The following is a 16510-nucleotide window of genomic DNA, read 5'->3' on the forward strand; positions in this document are numbered from 1 at the left end:
TACCTACGAGACGTTATTACCGTAATTCTCCGAGTTCGAATCAGGGGAAACTCGGGCGTCTTGAATTAGCTCGTACAGTGGGACAGCCCCACAACCAGTGACCCCAATGAACTGCGAATGATTAACATAGAAATGCTGCAACACAAATTCACAAAACAATTGATGAAGTGGTTCAAGGATTTCAAAGCTTGGAGCTACTTACCAGGTGGTCTGATAATAATCAGTGGGTTATCTGTAGAAATGGAAACATTATTATTAAAAAAGAAAGTAACAATTTGATTAACCCTCATCAATGAAACAAGGGTAAAGCATTGCTTTAACAATCAACTCCGACATGAAAATGTAGGAATTTTTTTTTTTTAAACATAATATTGACATCCGACAGTTTCGTGTTCTAACAACACATCCCTTGATTGCCCAATGCAGAGAAATCCTTTGATCTCAGTCTTCCACATTAATTGAGTTCCATTGACTTATAACACAGATTTCCATCCCACAGAGTGTAAAAAGTATCTTATTTTCCATTCTGAATGGTTCACGCCCTATCCCGGGACAAGGATATCACTTTTTCACTCTGCAGTATGTCAATATCCATCTTGTCAAAGCCTCCAGAGATTATTCATCACTTTCATCTCAGGACTCAGCCAAGTCAACCTATACTCTACTTCAACATAGATGTAGGAAATTGCCCAGAAATTATGTGTTCAATGCCAAGTCTCATAGCAGCTACATGAGTCTGCCACGTCCAAAGATGGCGTGATAATTTGTAAAATTTTAAGAATATAACAGGGCGATTTCAGCAATTCTACTAATGAGTTTAGTGATTTAATTTAGTTTAGTTTAAAGATACAGCGCGGAAACAGGCCCTTTGGCCCACCGAGTTCGCGTTTAGCGTATGTCAACACTATCCTACACACATTAGAGACAAATTTACATTTATGGAAAGCTAATTAACCTGCAAACCTGTACATCTTTGGAGTGTGGGAGGAAACCGAAGATCTCAGCGGTCACGGTGGTGCAGCGGTAGAGTTGCTGCCTTACAGCGAATGCAGCGCCGGTGACCCGGGTTTGATCCCGACTACGGGTGCTGTCTGTACAGAGTTTGTACGTTCTCCCCGTGACCATGTGGGTTTTCTCCAAGATCTTCGGTTTCCTCCCACACTCCAAAGACGTAAAGGTTTGTAGGTTAATTGGCTTGGTAAATGTTAAAATTGTCCCTAGTGCGTGTGGGATACTGTTAATGTGCGGGGATCGCTGGTCGGCACGGACCCGGTGGGCCGAAGGGCCTGTTTCCGCGCTGTATCTCTGAACTCAACTAAAAAAATCTTGGAGAAAACCCACGCTGTCACAGGGAGAACGCACAAACTCCGTACAGACAGCATCCGGGGTCGGGATTGAACCCGGGTCTCCGGCATTGAAAGCGCAGTAAGGCAGCAACTCTAACCGCTGGGCCATTGTGCCGCCTGCAATGTAATAATGAAACCAAGAAAGATAGCCAGTTTCAGGATTTGGCCGCTGAGAAGGTAAAGCTTAGTTTAGTTTAGCGATACAACGCGGAAACGCCCCTTTGGCCCAACGAGTCCGCGGCCACCATTCATCACATGTTCAAACCAGTTCTATGTTATCTCATTTTCACATCCATCCCCAACACATTTGGAGCAATTTACTGAGGGCAATTAATCTATAAATCTACACGTAATTTGGAAGTGGGAGGAGACCAGCGCAACCAGTGAAAATCCACGTGGCTCAAGGACAAACATGCAAACTCCACACATATAGGCCAGGATCGCCCCAGGGTCTCTGCAGCCTCCAAAGAGATGTGCTCTGCAGAGGAAGCCTATCATTGCTAGACTGATGCTGCAGCAATGTATACAAGGAGTACCAAATTTAAAATGGGGTCGTGGCTAAATCAGAACTTTCTGTATCCAGTCAGTGGTTGTGGCAATAGAGTGAGAGATAGAATTAGAGACGGCCAAATTAAGAGCTTCATGCTCATGTTAGTAATAGGAGGAGAATTGAGCGTACATAATCATGTACGAAACTCAACTTCAACATGACAGAAAGAACAGATGGCAGATATCCACAACAGACGAGGGGTGGGGGTGGCCAGGGGAAGCAATGTATAGACGCCAAGCTTAGTTTTATTGGGCCAAGTGTTCAGTTGTAGACTTCACTGGGACACGGGCGCAGAGGTAGAGTTGCTGCCTTACAGCGCCAGAGTTCTATCTGGGTTCGATCCTAACTACAGGTGCTGTCTGTATGGAGTTTGCACGTTCTCCCCGTGATCGCATGGTTTTTCTCCGGGTGCTCCGGTTTCCTCCCACATTCTAACGATGTACAGATTTGTAGTTTGATTGGCTTTGGTAAAAATTATAACTTGTCCCTAGTGTATAGGAAAATGCAAGTGCATGGCGTGGACTCAGTGGGCCGAATGGCCAGTGTCGTCGCTGTAAAGTGCCTGTCCCACTTTGGCATCATTTGTACGTCATTTACGTGACATCATTTACGCATCACGACGCACGACGTGCGCATGGTACGCGGTGGCGTAGGCAGCGACGCGCGCGGTGCCCCAGGATTTTGAGATGTACAAAATCTGCACGCGCCATCTGCGTGACGCGCAAATGACGCCCAAGTGGGAGAGGCCCTTAACTCTAAACTAAATTAATCTTCGCCATCCAATCTTCCTTCTTGACCAGCTCGAGAAAATAATTCAGGCCAAGATTCACTTTATTTTGGACCCATATTTTGCATTGGCTAAAATGGAAAGAATGGCAGGGTCACTTCTTTGTACCACATGTGTTATTTTGGGGGTTCTTGCAATAATCTGCAAAGTACATGGCTTGTTTCATTAATACGAATGAATACATTTAAGATATTAAAATCGATTTCAAAATTTGTCCCTGTTGATTTGAACAGTTTTTAGCTGGTGTGTCTATTACAATAACTTAATGGTAAATGCCATACATTACCTGATTCTGTAACGTAAGACAAGGTTTCACTAATGGGACCAAAACCAAATGGATTTTTTGCTTGAATTTTAAAATAATATCTGGAAAAAAAAGCAAATATTAACAATTATTTAGCCTATATAGCTGGACTCAGTTCTACATCAGTTAGATTAAACTACAGCGCATAGTACACAAAAAGCCCTCTCGGATTTTAATTTGGAGCAGTAGGTAGAAGTTAAAAGAGCGTTCATTTTCCAGAATGGGACAGGCAAAATGAAAATCCCAGTACACTCTCAGAAAATGCACAACGTTCTCTGAGCAAAAACACTGCCCTCAAATTCCCTTTTGTCTGTTTCTAATATCTTTCTCCCTTTTCTGGATCTCCCTGTCTCCATCACAGGGAACAGATCATCAACTGACATCCACTCCTAAAGGGCCTGTCCCACTTTCCCCGAGTTATTAACGAATTTTCCACGAGTTATTCACAAATTCTCATCGATTCAAACTCGCAGAATGTTCGTAACGGGTCCGTAGGAGGCTGTAGGACAATAGACAATAGGTGCAGGAGTAGGCCATTCGGCCCTTCGAGCCAGCGGCGCCATTCAATGTGATCATGGGTGATCATCCCCAATCAGTACCCCGTTCCTGCCTTCTCCCCATATCCCCTGACTCTGCTATTTTTAAGAGCCCTATCTAGCTCTCTCTTGAAAGCATCCAGCGAACTGGCCACCACCGTCCTCTGAGGCAGAGAATTCCACAGACTTAACACTCTCTGTGAGAAAAAGTGTTTCCTTGTCTCCGTTCTAAATGGCTTACTCCTTATTCTTAAACTGTGGCCCTTAGTTCTGGACTCCCCAAGAGTCCGTGGATATATCGTAGCGGCTCATTTTGCCAGCCGTAGGTACTCGGGGCATTCTCCCGACTATTTATTTACTCGTGGACATTTTATATCGGGCTGGAAAAAACATCCCGACTTAGCATCTCATCACCTAGATGCTGCTGCACCCGCTGAGTTTCTCCAGCATTTTTGTGTACCTTCGATCTTCCAGCATCTGTAGTTCCTTCTTGAACTCCCGACTTACCTGATGCCCCGAGTACCTACGGCTGGCATTACAAGTGGCTACGACATGTCCTACGGCCTCCTATGGACCTGTTACGAACATTCTGCAAGTTTGAATCAAGGGGAAAACTCGGGAGAATCCGTGAATAACTCGGGAACTTGGGACAGGCCCGTTACCTACCGACCCCCACAGTTATCTGGACTACATCTCCTCCCACCCTCCCAGGCGCCATCCCCTATTTCTCATCTCCATCGTTTCTGCTCCCAAGATGAGGCTTTCCACTCTGGGGCACCCGACGTGCTCCCTTCCTTTAGTAAATGTGATTTCCCGTCCGAATGTTGTTAATGGGTCTCTCATCCACATCTCCTCTGTGCCAAGTGGTTTAGCTCTCGCTCCCCCTCCTCCCAGACCCATTCCCCCCGCACGGATCAAAGATTGAGTTGCTTTGGTCCTTGCTTTTCACCCCACCCACTTCCAACACATCACTCTCTGACATTGCCGCCACCTTCATCGAACCCTGCCACCAACACCATCTTCCCATCCCCGCCCCTTACTGTTTTCCGCAGAGACTGCTACCTCTGCAACTCATCCCTTCCCCCAAACCCCCTCCCCTCTCTACGTACTTGCCCTTGCAACCTCTGTCCCTACACCTCCTCCTCATGTCCATCCAGGTGCCCCAGTAGCTCAGCCAGGTGAGATAGAGGTTCACAAGCATCTCCTCTAACCTCTACATCGGTGAGACCAAGCGTAGGCTTGACGATCGTTTCGCCGAACACCTCCGCTCGGTCCGCATTAACCAACCTGATCTCCAGGTGGCTCAGCACTTCAACTCCCCCTCCCATTCCAAATCCGACCTCTCTGTCCTGGGCCTCCTCCATGGCCAGAGTGAGCACCACCGGAAATTGGAGGAGCAACACCTCATATTCCGCTTAGGCAGTCTGCACCCTAGCGGCATAAACATTGAATTCTCCAATTTCCGGTAGCCTTTGCTGTCTCCTCCCCTTCTCAGCTCTCCCTCAGCCCTCGGGCTCCTCCTCTTCCTTTTTACTTTCTTCTCCCTCCCCCCCCCCCCCCCCCACCCCCCACCCTACAACAGTCTGAAGAAGGGTTTCGGCCCGAAACGTTGCCTATTTCCTTCACTCCATGGATGCTGCTGCACCCGCTGAGTTTCTCCAGCACTTTTGTCTACTCTCCTCTAACCTCCTCTACTGTATTCGGTGATCTCAATGTGGCTTCCTTTACATCAGCGAAACCAAGCGTAGACTAGGCGATTGTTTCCCGGAACACTTGCACTCGGTCTGCCAACGCCGGCTGGACCTCCTATTTTCTAACAATTTGAGCTTAGCCTGGTTTAGTTTCGAGATAGAACGTGGAAGCAGACCCTTCAATTCCACGCCAACCTGCAACTATCACTAGCCTACACACACTAGGGACAATTTACAATTTTACCAGACAATTAGCCTACAAACTTGTACATCTGTGGCAGGAAACCGGAGAAAACCCACACAGGTAACGGGGTGAACATGCAAACTCTGTACAGACAGCACCCCTAGTCAGGATTGAACCCAAGCCTCTGGCGTTTGAAGGCTGCAACTTTACCGCTGTGCCTCCATGCCACCCTGCAGCACATTGTGTCTTTATTTTGTAAATCAGCATCTGCAGTTCCTTGTGTCTACATTATACCAAATGTTCTTGTCACAGCCCAGTTCTTCTTATGGAACAGATAGGCTGCTAAATATTTAGTTGCGTAAAAGCATGTGAAAAACGATTTCTTAGATAGGTGACAACCTATAGCTGAGGGAAGGGATTGACTGACAGCAAATGTCATAGGAAGGAAAATAATCTTATTGGGAACTTTAATTATGAAAGTATCATCCAGAAACACGCGTATCTATTGTTCCACATGAATATCTTAAGAGGTGTAAGAGAATGTATTTCTGAAGACTAATCAAACTTGTTCACAGGACTTGAAGGATCCATCCCAGGATATTGAAAGAGGAGATGGCTGGAGCCTTGATGAAGATCTTTGGATCTTCTTGTGTCCTGCAGTCCTGTTCTCGCTCTCCCTCTGCCCAGATGGAACAAGGATAGAATTCCAATAGGTCTTACCCATATCTCCAACTCTCCCATATCTAACACTTCATTCTCTGATGTAGCCTCCTGTACATAGGAGGGGCAAAGCGTAGATTAGACAACCGTTTCGTCAAACACTTGAGCTTGGTCTGCCAAGGACTGCTGGATTTCCCGGTTGCTAACTATTTTAACTCGTCTACCCACTCAGACCTTTCTGTCCTGGGCCTCCTCCATTGCTAAAGTGAGGTCTCATGGTAAGACTGCTGGGGTCCCTGAATGGATTCATTCTCAAATTTTAGGTAACAAACCCCCCACCACCACCTCTTTAGCCTCCTCCCTTCCCTGTACACCACCTGGATGTGTACCCTTTTCTCCATTTCCCGTTCCACCTAATTTCTTCCTATGACTTAAAATTTCTCGTTTCTTCTATTCCTATCTCCTCATCTCACACGTTTTGTATTTTCATCTTTAGCCTTGGTCCAACGGTCTGCCGATCAAAGAAAACCCTCAACTACACCCCCTATCACTTGCCAGGCTTTGTCTCACCCCCACCTCTCTTCCAGCTTTCTCTCCCCGAATATAATCATTCTGTTTCCCATGTTTAGTTTTAGTTTAGTTTAGAGATACAGCACGGAAACAGGCCCTTCATCCCATCGAGTCCGCACCAACCAGTGATCCCCGTACATTTACACTATCCTACACACACTAGGGCAATTTACATTTATACCAAGTCAATTAACCTACAAACCTGTACGTCTTTGGAGTGTGGGAGGAAACCGAAGATCTCAGAGAAAACCCAGGCGGTCACGGGGAGAACGTACAAACTCCGTACAGACAGCACCTGCACAGCTCATACCCAGTGGGGTTGCAGGCAGTGTAATGCCCCCGTCCCACTTAGGAAACCTGAACAGAAACCTCTGGAGACTTTGCGCCCCACCCAAGGTTTCCGTGCCATTCCCGGAGGTTGCAGGTGGTTGCCGAAGGTTGCAGGTAGTGGAAGCAGGTAGGGAGACTGACAAAAACCTCCGGGAACCGCACGGAAACCTTTGGTGGGGCGCAAAGTCTCCAGAGGTTTCCGTTCAGGTTTCCTAAGTGGGACAGGGGCATAAGGCAGTAACTCCACCACTCTGCTGCGCCACCATGCCACCCTAACAGTCTTACAGTAAAGCATCTCTTGTTTTGCAGGAGTGCATCTCTGAAAATGTAATACACTGGGTGTAACAGAAGGAGGAACAGTTCCTAATGTCAGACAACATAATCAATCAGGGTACTCAAACTCAAAGGCAAACAAATCAATCCTCTAACACTATGTTAATTAGATATATTTATGTCAGGCTTGGGGTATTTGGGGATCATGGGAATAAACTAAACTGCCTTTGGAAAGATAAACACATTCTAATCTTGGCTGGAAATAAATTCATGCTGCAATGTGCTTTAAAAAGGCAGAACAAGCTACAGACCTGCAAAAACATCACTGTTGAACACTATAAAATGGGAAACAAACTTCCCAGTTGCAAATTACAAAGTACCATATTGAATTAACATATTATTTTACAATCTGGATATTGCTGCTGTGGTCTTGATGAACCATGATATAAAGAAACTTACACCTTCAGAATCAAGGCAAATCAAGATAGTACTACACTATGGAGAGGAAACAAAAATCTTTACTAATGGGCCTGTCCTACTTACGCGACTTTTTCGGCGACTGCCGGCACCCGTCATCGGTCGACGAAAATTTTCAACATGTTGAAAATCCAGCGGCGACCAGAACAAGGTACAACTCTTTGGGCGACATACAGGCTTCACCCTGCGATAGGGTGGGCACATCATCCGAGGACGTACACACCATTGAGGATAAATGGGGATACTGTGGATAGGGTGAGCTGTTTTAAATATCTGGGAGTCCACATCTCTGAGGATATGACATGGACAGCACACGCCTCAGCACTGGTGAGTAAGGCAAGGCAGTGCCTTTACCACCTCAGGCAATTGAGAAAATTTAGAGTGTCGCCAAGGATCCTCCAGTGCTTCTACTCAGCGGCTGTGGAAAGCATCTTGTCCGGAAATATTACAATCTGGTTTGGGAATTGCTCTGCCCAGAACAAGAAGGCTCTGCAGAGAGTAGTGCGTTCGGCCGAACTCACTGTGGGAACTTCACTCGCCCCCCTGCAGGAACTATACATCAGGATGTGCAACTGCAGAGCCAATAAAATCATGGGAGACCCCTTCCACCCCTGCAGCGGACTGTTCCAGCTGCTACGGTCAGGTAAACGCCTCCGTTGCCATGCTGTGAGAACGGAGAGGTTGAGAAGGAGTTTCTTCCCAGAGGCCATTAGGACTGTAAACTCCTATCTCACCAGGGACTAACTTTACTGGACCATTCTACTGCTTTTTTTTAAATTGCTGTTTTTTTCCCTTTTTCCTTCCGCCCACAATATTTAATATGTAAAAGAATATGTGATTCTGTTCCATTCTGTTTGTAGTTTGTTGGTTGTTTGTTTGTTTGTCTTTTTGCACAAAGTCCGCGAGCATTGCCACTTTTCATTTCACTGCACATCTCGTATGTGTATGTGACGAATAAACTTGACTTGACTTGACTTGATGTCGCCGGGGTATCGCCTGTATGGTCATGAGTAGTCTCCGCAGTCCCCAAAGAGTCGTAGTGTCTTTTTGGTCAGCGCTGGACCTACAATGACCTATGATGGATGCCGGCAGTCGCTGAAAAAGTTGCATAAGTGGGAACAGTCCTGTTACACTGCCACATTCTAAGAATAAACCATTTTTCAAAATCCTGCCTTTTATATGCAATTTGCCATTGAAATTGGTGGGGCAGTGTGAAATTATTAGGAGGCTCAGCTGGTGCTGGAGCAGTTGAGCAAAATAATCTGCAAATTGACCCATAAAACACATGGTCAAAGGGGACCAAATGACAAAGAAAAAATACACAGTGATAAATAAGTCAGTATTTGTCACATCCTCTCTTCAACCTTACCTTGTGCTTGGCTTCAGATTTTCTATCGCTAAATGTGTGCTGCCGATTGTGGGCTTTGTTGACCAATTTTCCTGCAAGACGTCATCATACGAGGCGCTGTAGATGAGATAACCTGCAATTGAAATTCACGGCAAAAATCAGTGCAACAGAATTTTGTTCCTTACAGCCAAATCATTGCATTGCATTTGTCAGATACCTCTGAATTCAAGGTCCAAATTAAATGTATTGGATTAGATTAGTAATGGATGTGCGAATATTTTCTACTTTAGAACTTAGAATTATCTGCCTACTAAAATTAATGCATAATAAGATATACATTGGGTAGGCAAGCAAAGAATTTCCACGTGCCTAATTGAGAAAATTCAGAGTGTCTCCAAGGATCCTCCAGTGCTTCTACTCAGCGGCTGTGGAAAGCATCTTGTCCGGAAATATTACAATCTGGTTTGGAAATTGCTCTGCCCAGGACAAGAAGGCTCTGCAGAGAGTAGTACGTTCGGCCGAACTCACTGTGGGAACTTCACTCGCCCCCCTGCAGGAACTATACATCAGGAGGTGCAACTGCAGAGCCAATAAAATCATATGTATTCCATTGCATTCCATGATATCTTGAGTAGGAGAGAACTGCGGATGATGGTTTACACTGAAGATAGACGCAAAATGCTGGGGCAAGTCAGTGGGACAGGCAGTATCTCTGGAGAGAAGAAATCGGTGATGTTACGGGTCGAGACCCTTCTTCAGCGGAGAGGGAGACACAGAGATATGGAAAGGGAAGGTGTGAATACAACTCTGTTTATTATGGCCAAGTATAAAGTTTTTATTCAGCATTCATTCAACAGATTTGAAAGTAAGTTAACTTGAATGGATCCATGCAATACATTTTGTTTTTCAAATCTAAACCCAATTCACATGAGGTTCTAATGTGTCCATAGTGGAATAAGTACAACATATTTACTTTCATGAAAGCAGAGGTAATCTGTCTCTGTCAGTTATATCTTGGAGAGGAGGTGCCAATTCAATGTGTACAATTTTCGTGCCAATAAGGAAAATCCTTGTTTCAAAACTGGAAGGCAGGCCAACAAAGGCAACACAATGAATGGACATGTGATATATAACGAGCAAATAAAAATGTTTTATCAATCCTGAAAACATTTCTGACAGAGTGCTAAATGAATTCATTTTGAAATGCAGTTGCTTATTAATTCAAACAGAAGAATTAATGCTATCCAATAATTCCCAGTAACAGTTACTTAACTCAGGTCAAATATCACCTGAAAGGCATTCTTACTTCACCTTTGGAGGCTTTTATCCATGTTAGTAATGCCTAGGCAGATACAAAATGCTGGAGTAACTCAGCGGGTGAGGCAGCATCTCTGGAGAGAGGGAATGGGTGACGTTTCAGGTCGAGACCCTTCATCAGACTGAACGTTTCGGGTCGAGACCCTTCTTCAGACTGATGTCTAGTAATGCCTAGAGCTGAGTGATGAAGTTGTTGATATGACTATTTGCTGATAATTGGGCTCTCTGCATTGTGTGTACAGGGTCTTGGTGAGACCACACCTGGAGTATTGCGTACCGTTTTGGTCTCCTAATCTGAGGAAAGACATTCTTGCCATAGAGGGAGTACAGAGAAGGTTCACCAGACTGATTCCTGGGATGTCAGGACTTTCATATGAAGAAAGACTGGACAGACTCGGTTTGTACTCGCTAGAATTTAGAAGATTGAGGGGGGATCTTATAGAAACGTATAAAATTCTTAAGGGGTTGGACAGGCTAAATGCAGGAAGATTGTTCCCAATGTTCGGGAAGTCCAGAACAAGGGGTAAGGATAAGAGGGAAATCTTTTAAGACCGAGATGAGAAAAACATTTTTCACACAGAGAGTGGTGAATCTCCGGAATTCTCTGCCACAGAATGTAGTTGAGGCCAGTTCATTGGCTATATTTAAGAGGGAGTTAGATGTGGCCCTTGTGGCTAAAGGGATCAGGGGGTATGGAGAGAAGGCAGGTACAGGATACTGAGTTGGATGATCAGTCATGATCATATTGAATGGCGATGCAGGCTCGAAGGGCCGAATGGCCTACTCCTGCACCTATTTTCTATGTTTCTATGTCAGACTGAAGGACTGTCAGCGACGGGTATGGGTCAGAAATGGGGCTAATGTTAAGGCACAATCTTCCATCGCAAAACCCACTCGTGGATAAGAATCTCTATGTTCTATGAATCTATATTCTATATCTATGTTCTATTATTTAGGAAGTGCGGCAAAGACAAGCCAGGGAAATGCTGGACAATGAGCCTTACCTCAGTGGTGGGAAGGTTGTTGGAGGGATAATATCCACCAATATTTGGATTGGCACAGACTGATGAGGGATGCGTGAGGCATCACATCACAAATCTGACAGAGTTTGTTGATGAGGTCACCAAGAGGACTGCTGAGGGCAAGGCATTGGACATTTTTATGTGAACATTATCATGGCCTTTGATAACCTTCCATGTGTAGGCTTGTCTAGAAGGTTAGATCACATACAAGCAATTGAGGGCTAACCAATTGAGTTCACCATTGACTTGGAAGAAGGAATCAAGGGTAGTTGTGGAGGGTTATTACTAATAGAGATAGCAGGAAATTGCCAGTGGAGGTTAATCATGTTGCCAGATGGGAAAAATAATAGACAAATGATTGACATATCAAGTTTAAAGTGGTTAAATGTGAGGTGATTTGGGTTGATTGGGCTGATCTGTGGCATTAAAACTGCTCAGTGTATTCCCCTTCAATTTAAAAAAAATCTTTTTCCAGAAAAATCAATATTATTGATTGTAAACTAAAACATGTTCAATGTGCTTTTATACATCAACCAGGAGTTTATTTACATTTTCCATGGCTCTGCAGGTTTCCTAATTTGCATGAAAACACCTATTATCCTGCTCTTGTGAGGTGAAGTATGTATGAAGTAATAGACCCAAACTGCAAATCATTTTAAATGGCTGGAAAAATTGTGGGGGTCGATCATATGCCTGTAATAACCCGTGCCTTGTTTTCCTCCATGCTCCAAATCCTACGACAAAAAAAGTCCTGACGTAGCCCATGTTGAAAGCAGCCGGCCTGTTTCCAATCACTGACATGAATCTCCCCTTGCAGCATCTTTCTTATATTAAGTTTTGCTGCAAAAGGAAGCCTGCCTTTGTTTATTGAAGGTTCAATTATATTTTTCAAATGATGATGTGAACTTTGTGCGCTATTTAGGAATTTAAAGATATTGGCAGATGCAATTTTTGCAGTTCGGAATGGGCGGTGTTGTTCACTGCAGAATTGCAAGTTAAGTGGAGTATAATAAGGGCAACATTGGGCGATACTACCAAACATTAAATGGGAGTGTTATTTATTACCATGTCAAGGCCACTTAGTGTAAGATTCATGCTTGCTAAACCCCTTCCCTTTTTATTATGAGAGGCAAGAATGCAAGAGGCATTTCATGAATAATCCCTGGTTCACGGTAGTTTGTGGAGGGAAAAGAATTACAACGCATGGCTTATATAAAGAAGCAGGTAATTCACAGGATAAAACTACTGCCAGCTTTAATTACTTCCCCCACGATCGGGTCCAAAAGTGAATGATTACTGAAGCTGTAATGACAGAGGAAATATTAACCATCTGGAAGAGCTTCAAAGATTTGACCAACTCTGTTATTGAAAACCTTACAGAAAATTAATGGTTTTTTATTAACTTCAAAAGTAACTATATTTCACACAAATTTGTGAACTTTTTCAACTTGCCAGCATCAACAAACTTCTTAGGGGTGTTGGCTGAACTTTTAGCATCTAATAAAAGCAATATCCATTACTGACAGCCCTATGATCCAATTTTATGATTTAGTTTTGTTTAAATTTTCTTTTCTCTGTTGGACTTAATTTCCTTATGTGGCCTCCATTTTTATAGAAGCATGTGGCAATGTTTCCATGGACTTTGAAAAAAAATAGGAATTTGCCAGTGGGGAAAAACATAAAAGAAAAACAAAAAATGCTGGAGATACTCAGCAGGTTGGTCAGCAACTACAGATGGGGGCTGGCACTGCGGTGGAGTGGTAATGCTGCTGTAATTCCCGGGATGGCAGGACTGTCATATGCTGAGAGAATGGAGCGGCTGGGCTTGTATACTCTGGAGTTTAGAAGGATGAGAGGGTTTCTTATTGAAACATAAGATTATTTAGGGTTTGGACAAGCTAGAGGCAGGAAACATGTTCCCGATGTTGGGGGAGTCCAGAACCAGGGGCCACAGTTTAAGAATAAGGAGTAAGCCATTTAGAACGGAGACGAGGAAAAACTTTTTCTCACAGAGAGTTGTGAGTCTGTAGAATTCTCTGCCTCAGAGGGTGATGGAGGCTGGTTCCCTGGATACTTTCAAGAGAGAGTTGGATCGGGCTTTTAAAAATAGCGGAGTCAGGGGATATGGGGATAAGGCAGGAACGGGGTACTGATTGGGGATGATCAGCCATGATCACATTGAATGGCGGTACTGACTCGAAGGGCCGAATGGCCTGCTCCTGCACCTATTGTCTACTGCTTCACAGCGCCAGAGACTCGGTTACGATCCTGACCACAGCATTGGTTTGTAAAGGAATAGGTAATGTTTCAGGTTGAGACCCATTTCGGGTCTGAAGAAGGGTCTTGACCTGAAGCGTCACCTATGCCTTTACTCCAGAGACGCTGCCTGACCCGCTGAGTTACTCCAGCTTTTTGTGTCTATCTTCAGTCTAAACCAGCATCTGCAGTTCCTTCCTACACGGTTTGTTTTAATCTCTCCTCTGCACTCATTCATCTTTGTCTATTTGCACTTGCTCCAATCACAATGAACAAACCTTCAGCACAAAACTGCAGAGGGAACTCAGAATGCATCTGTGGAGGCATATGGACAGACGATGTTCCGGTCAGGACCCTTCTTAAAGATCCTTCAAGAATGTTTGCAACCTGGTGCTGGTTCTCAGGTCAGCTTCTGATTCTCGTGTAACTTGGAGCTCAATAATATGACCTGACTCTGTCAGGTTTATTTGCTGCTGAAACACTCATTCTTGCTTTGTTCCCTCCAGATGTGCTTATTCCAAAATGTTCCTGGTAAACCGACAGCAAACTGAAGTCTTTTACTCACATACTAACTAATACCAAGTGCTAGTCAATCTTTTCATTATATTTACTAATATTAACCCCAGTTAAGGTTGCACCATGGATTTAAAATTCTCTCATTCATTATTTTATAATCCATAGTTATATCTTATCTCTGTACAGCCATCAAATGTGCCCAATGTCAGGAAAATTTTCCCAATTTCAGGAAAAATATTCTCAATGTTGGGCGAGTCCAGAACCAGGGGTCACAGTCTTAGAATAAAAGGGAGGCCATTTAAGACTGAGGTGAGAAAAAACTTTTTCACCCAGAGAGTTGTGAATCTGTGGAATTCCCTGCCACAGAGGGCAGTGGAGGCCAAGTCACTGGATGGATTTAAGAGAGAGTTAGATAGAGCTCTAGGGGCTAGTGGAATCAAGGGATATGGGAAGAAGGCAGGCACGGGTTATTGATTGGGGACGATCAGCCATGATCACAATGAATGGCGGTGCTGGCTCGAAGGGCCGAATGGCCTCCTCCTGCACCTATTTTCTATGTTTCTTCCAAATCTGCCCTTTTGTGCATCCTCAGTTCAAACTGTTTTATCATTTGCAGATGTACCTTCAGTTGCCAAGACATGAAGCCTTGGTATTTCCTCTCTGAAATTCTCTGTCTTTCTCATCTTCTTTGAATGATTATCGAAACCTCTGCTTCCACGCATGATCTTTTCTTAACATAACATGTGACTCGATCAAGCTTTTGCATGGTAATGCAACCCGTGAGATTCCGCAGAGGCCGTTATCACTTTCAAGAATAAGCAAGTTGTTTCTGTAATAGTACCACTCTAAAACCAACTTGAGTAGGAAATAACTGCAGATGCTGGTTTAAACTGAAGATAGACACAAAATGCTGGAGTAACTCAACGGGACAGGCAGCATCTCTGGAGAGAAGGAATGGGTGAGGTTTTGGGTTGAGACCCTTGATTCCTCTATCTGGTTTAATATCTCCAGCCCCACATTGCGTCTCAGTCTATTATGCCAACCAGGATGTTTATAGGGAGAACTAGACTAAGTGGGACCCGTTGAGTCCCAGCATCACATGGGAGGGCTGGTCCCCCAACGCAATATTCCACCTCTCCACCAATTCCAATATTGGTGGCCAGTGGGGGGAGCTTTCTGGAGCGCTAGTATGGGTGTTGTGGGCTGAAGGGACTGGTTTCCAGAGGGCTTGTATGGACATTGTGGGTCAAATGCATTCTGGGCTGGCAGCTCAGTCACTCAAGCCTGGTGTGCTGGCAGCTCATTCAATCACGGCTGGTGGACTGGCAGCTCACTCACGGCTATTCCTTGAAATTCCATTTCAAGCAGGGTGCAAGGCCACCAAATTCAGGTGCAGTTTCATACCATTTCAGGCAGGGTGCAAGTCCACTAAAGACAGCGAGTCGTGACCTCCATCTTACAGAGACTGAGCCACGCCCACACTTCTGGGTTTTATAGTCCCTCCCCACTCCCACCAGAAGGGGCGTTGCCTTCATGGCATGATTGACAGGCGAGAGAATCTCAACATTTTTTTAAACACTAATAACTCTTTTATTTTTCATTGATGGGAAAAATCCTCGGCACCTGATGAGCGGAGGGGGACTGAGTAAGATGGGCAAAAATCACAGCCGCACGTGGTAGCGTTTTTTTCTAAATTCAATAAACAGGAAGTAGTCAAGATTAGACTTTTAATTATATAGAAGGTAAGGCAACTTTAATTAGGCAAGGCAACTTTAATTAGGCAAGGCAACTTTAATTAGGCAAGGCAACTTTAATTAGGCAAGGCGACTTTAATTAGGCAAGGCGACTTTAATTAGGCAAGGCGACTTTAATTAGGCAAGGCGACTTTAATTAGGCAAGGCGACTTTAATTAGGCAAGACGACTTTAATTAGGCAAGGCAACTTTAATTAGGCAACACAGCTTTAGCATTTCCAAATCAAAGGCAACACAGCTTTAGCATTTACAAACCAAAAGCAACACAGCTTTAGCATTTCCAAACCAAAGGCAACACAGCTTTAGAATGTCCAAACCATATTTTCAAACCACATTAAGGGCACTGACAGGTCAGTGAAACCACCCACAGTTTAGTAGACATGTGTTCCGTGTTATTCACAGCTCAGACTGAGAGATGTGACCCTCTCGCTCCCCCATCTTGCAGAGACTGACTGAGGCACTCAACACTTCCGGGTTTTATCGTCCCTCCAGAAGGGGCGAGGCCTTCAGGAGAGAGAATCCAACATTTTTTAAACACTAATAACTTTTATTTTTCATCGATGGGAAAAATCCTCTTGTCCTGCTCACCG

General features: G+C 44.4%; 1 protein-coding gene across 3 annotated transcripts in view; it reads right to left on the reverse strand.

Moving 5' to 3' along the window:
* fndc1 (fibronectin type III domain containing 1) overlaps positions 1-16510 on the reverse strand; it is a 215133-nt gene that overhangs the window by 33944 nt on the left and 164679 nt on the right. For all 3 annotated transcript variants that reach the window (XM_033025078.1, XM_033025077.1, XM_033025076.1), the window contains exons 17-19: positions 9078-9189; positions 2970-3049; positions 203-232 (exon numbers count right to left, since the gene is read on the reverse strand). In XM_033025078.1, coding sequence (XP_032880969.1) covers positions 203-232; positions 2970-3049; positions 9078-9189 — 222 coding nt within the window. The remainder of the gene's footprint in view (positions 1-202; positions 233-2969; positions 3050-9077; positions 9190-16510) is intronic.

The sequence above is a fragment of the Amblyraja radiata genome, chromosome 8 (assembly GCF_010909765.2).
Source record: "Amblyraja radiata isolate CabotCenter1 chromosome 8, sAmbRad1.1.pri, whole genome shotgun sequence".
Classification (NCBI taxonomy): domain Eukaryota; kingdom Metazoa; phylum Chordata; class Chondrichthyes; order Rajiformes; family Rajidae; genus Amblyraja; species Amblyraja radiata.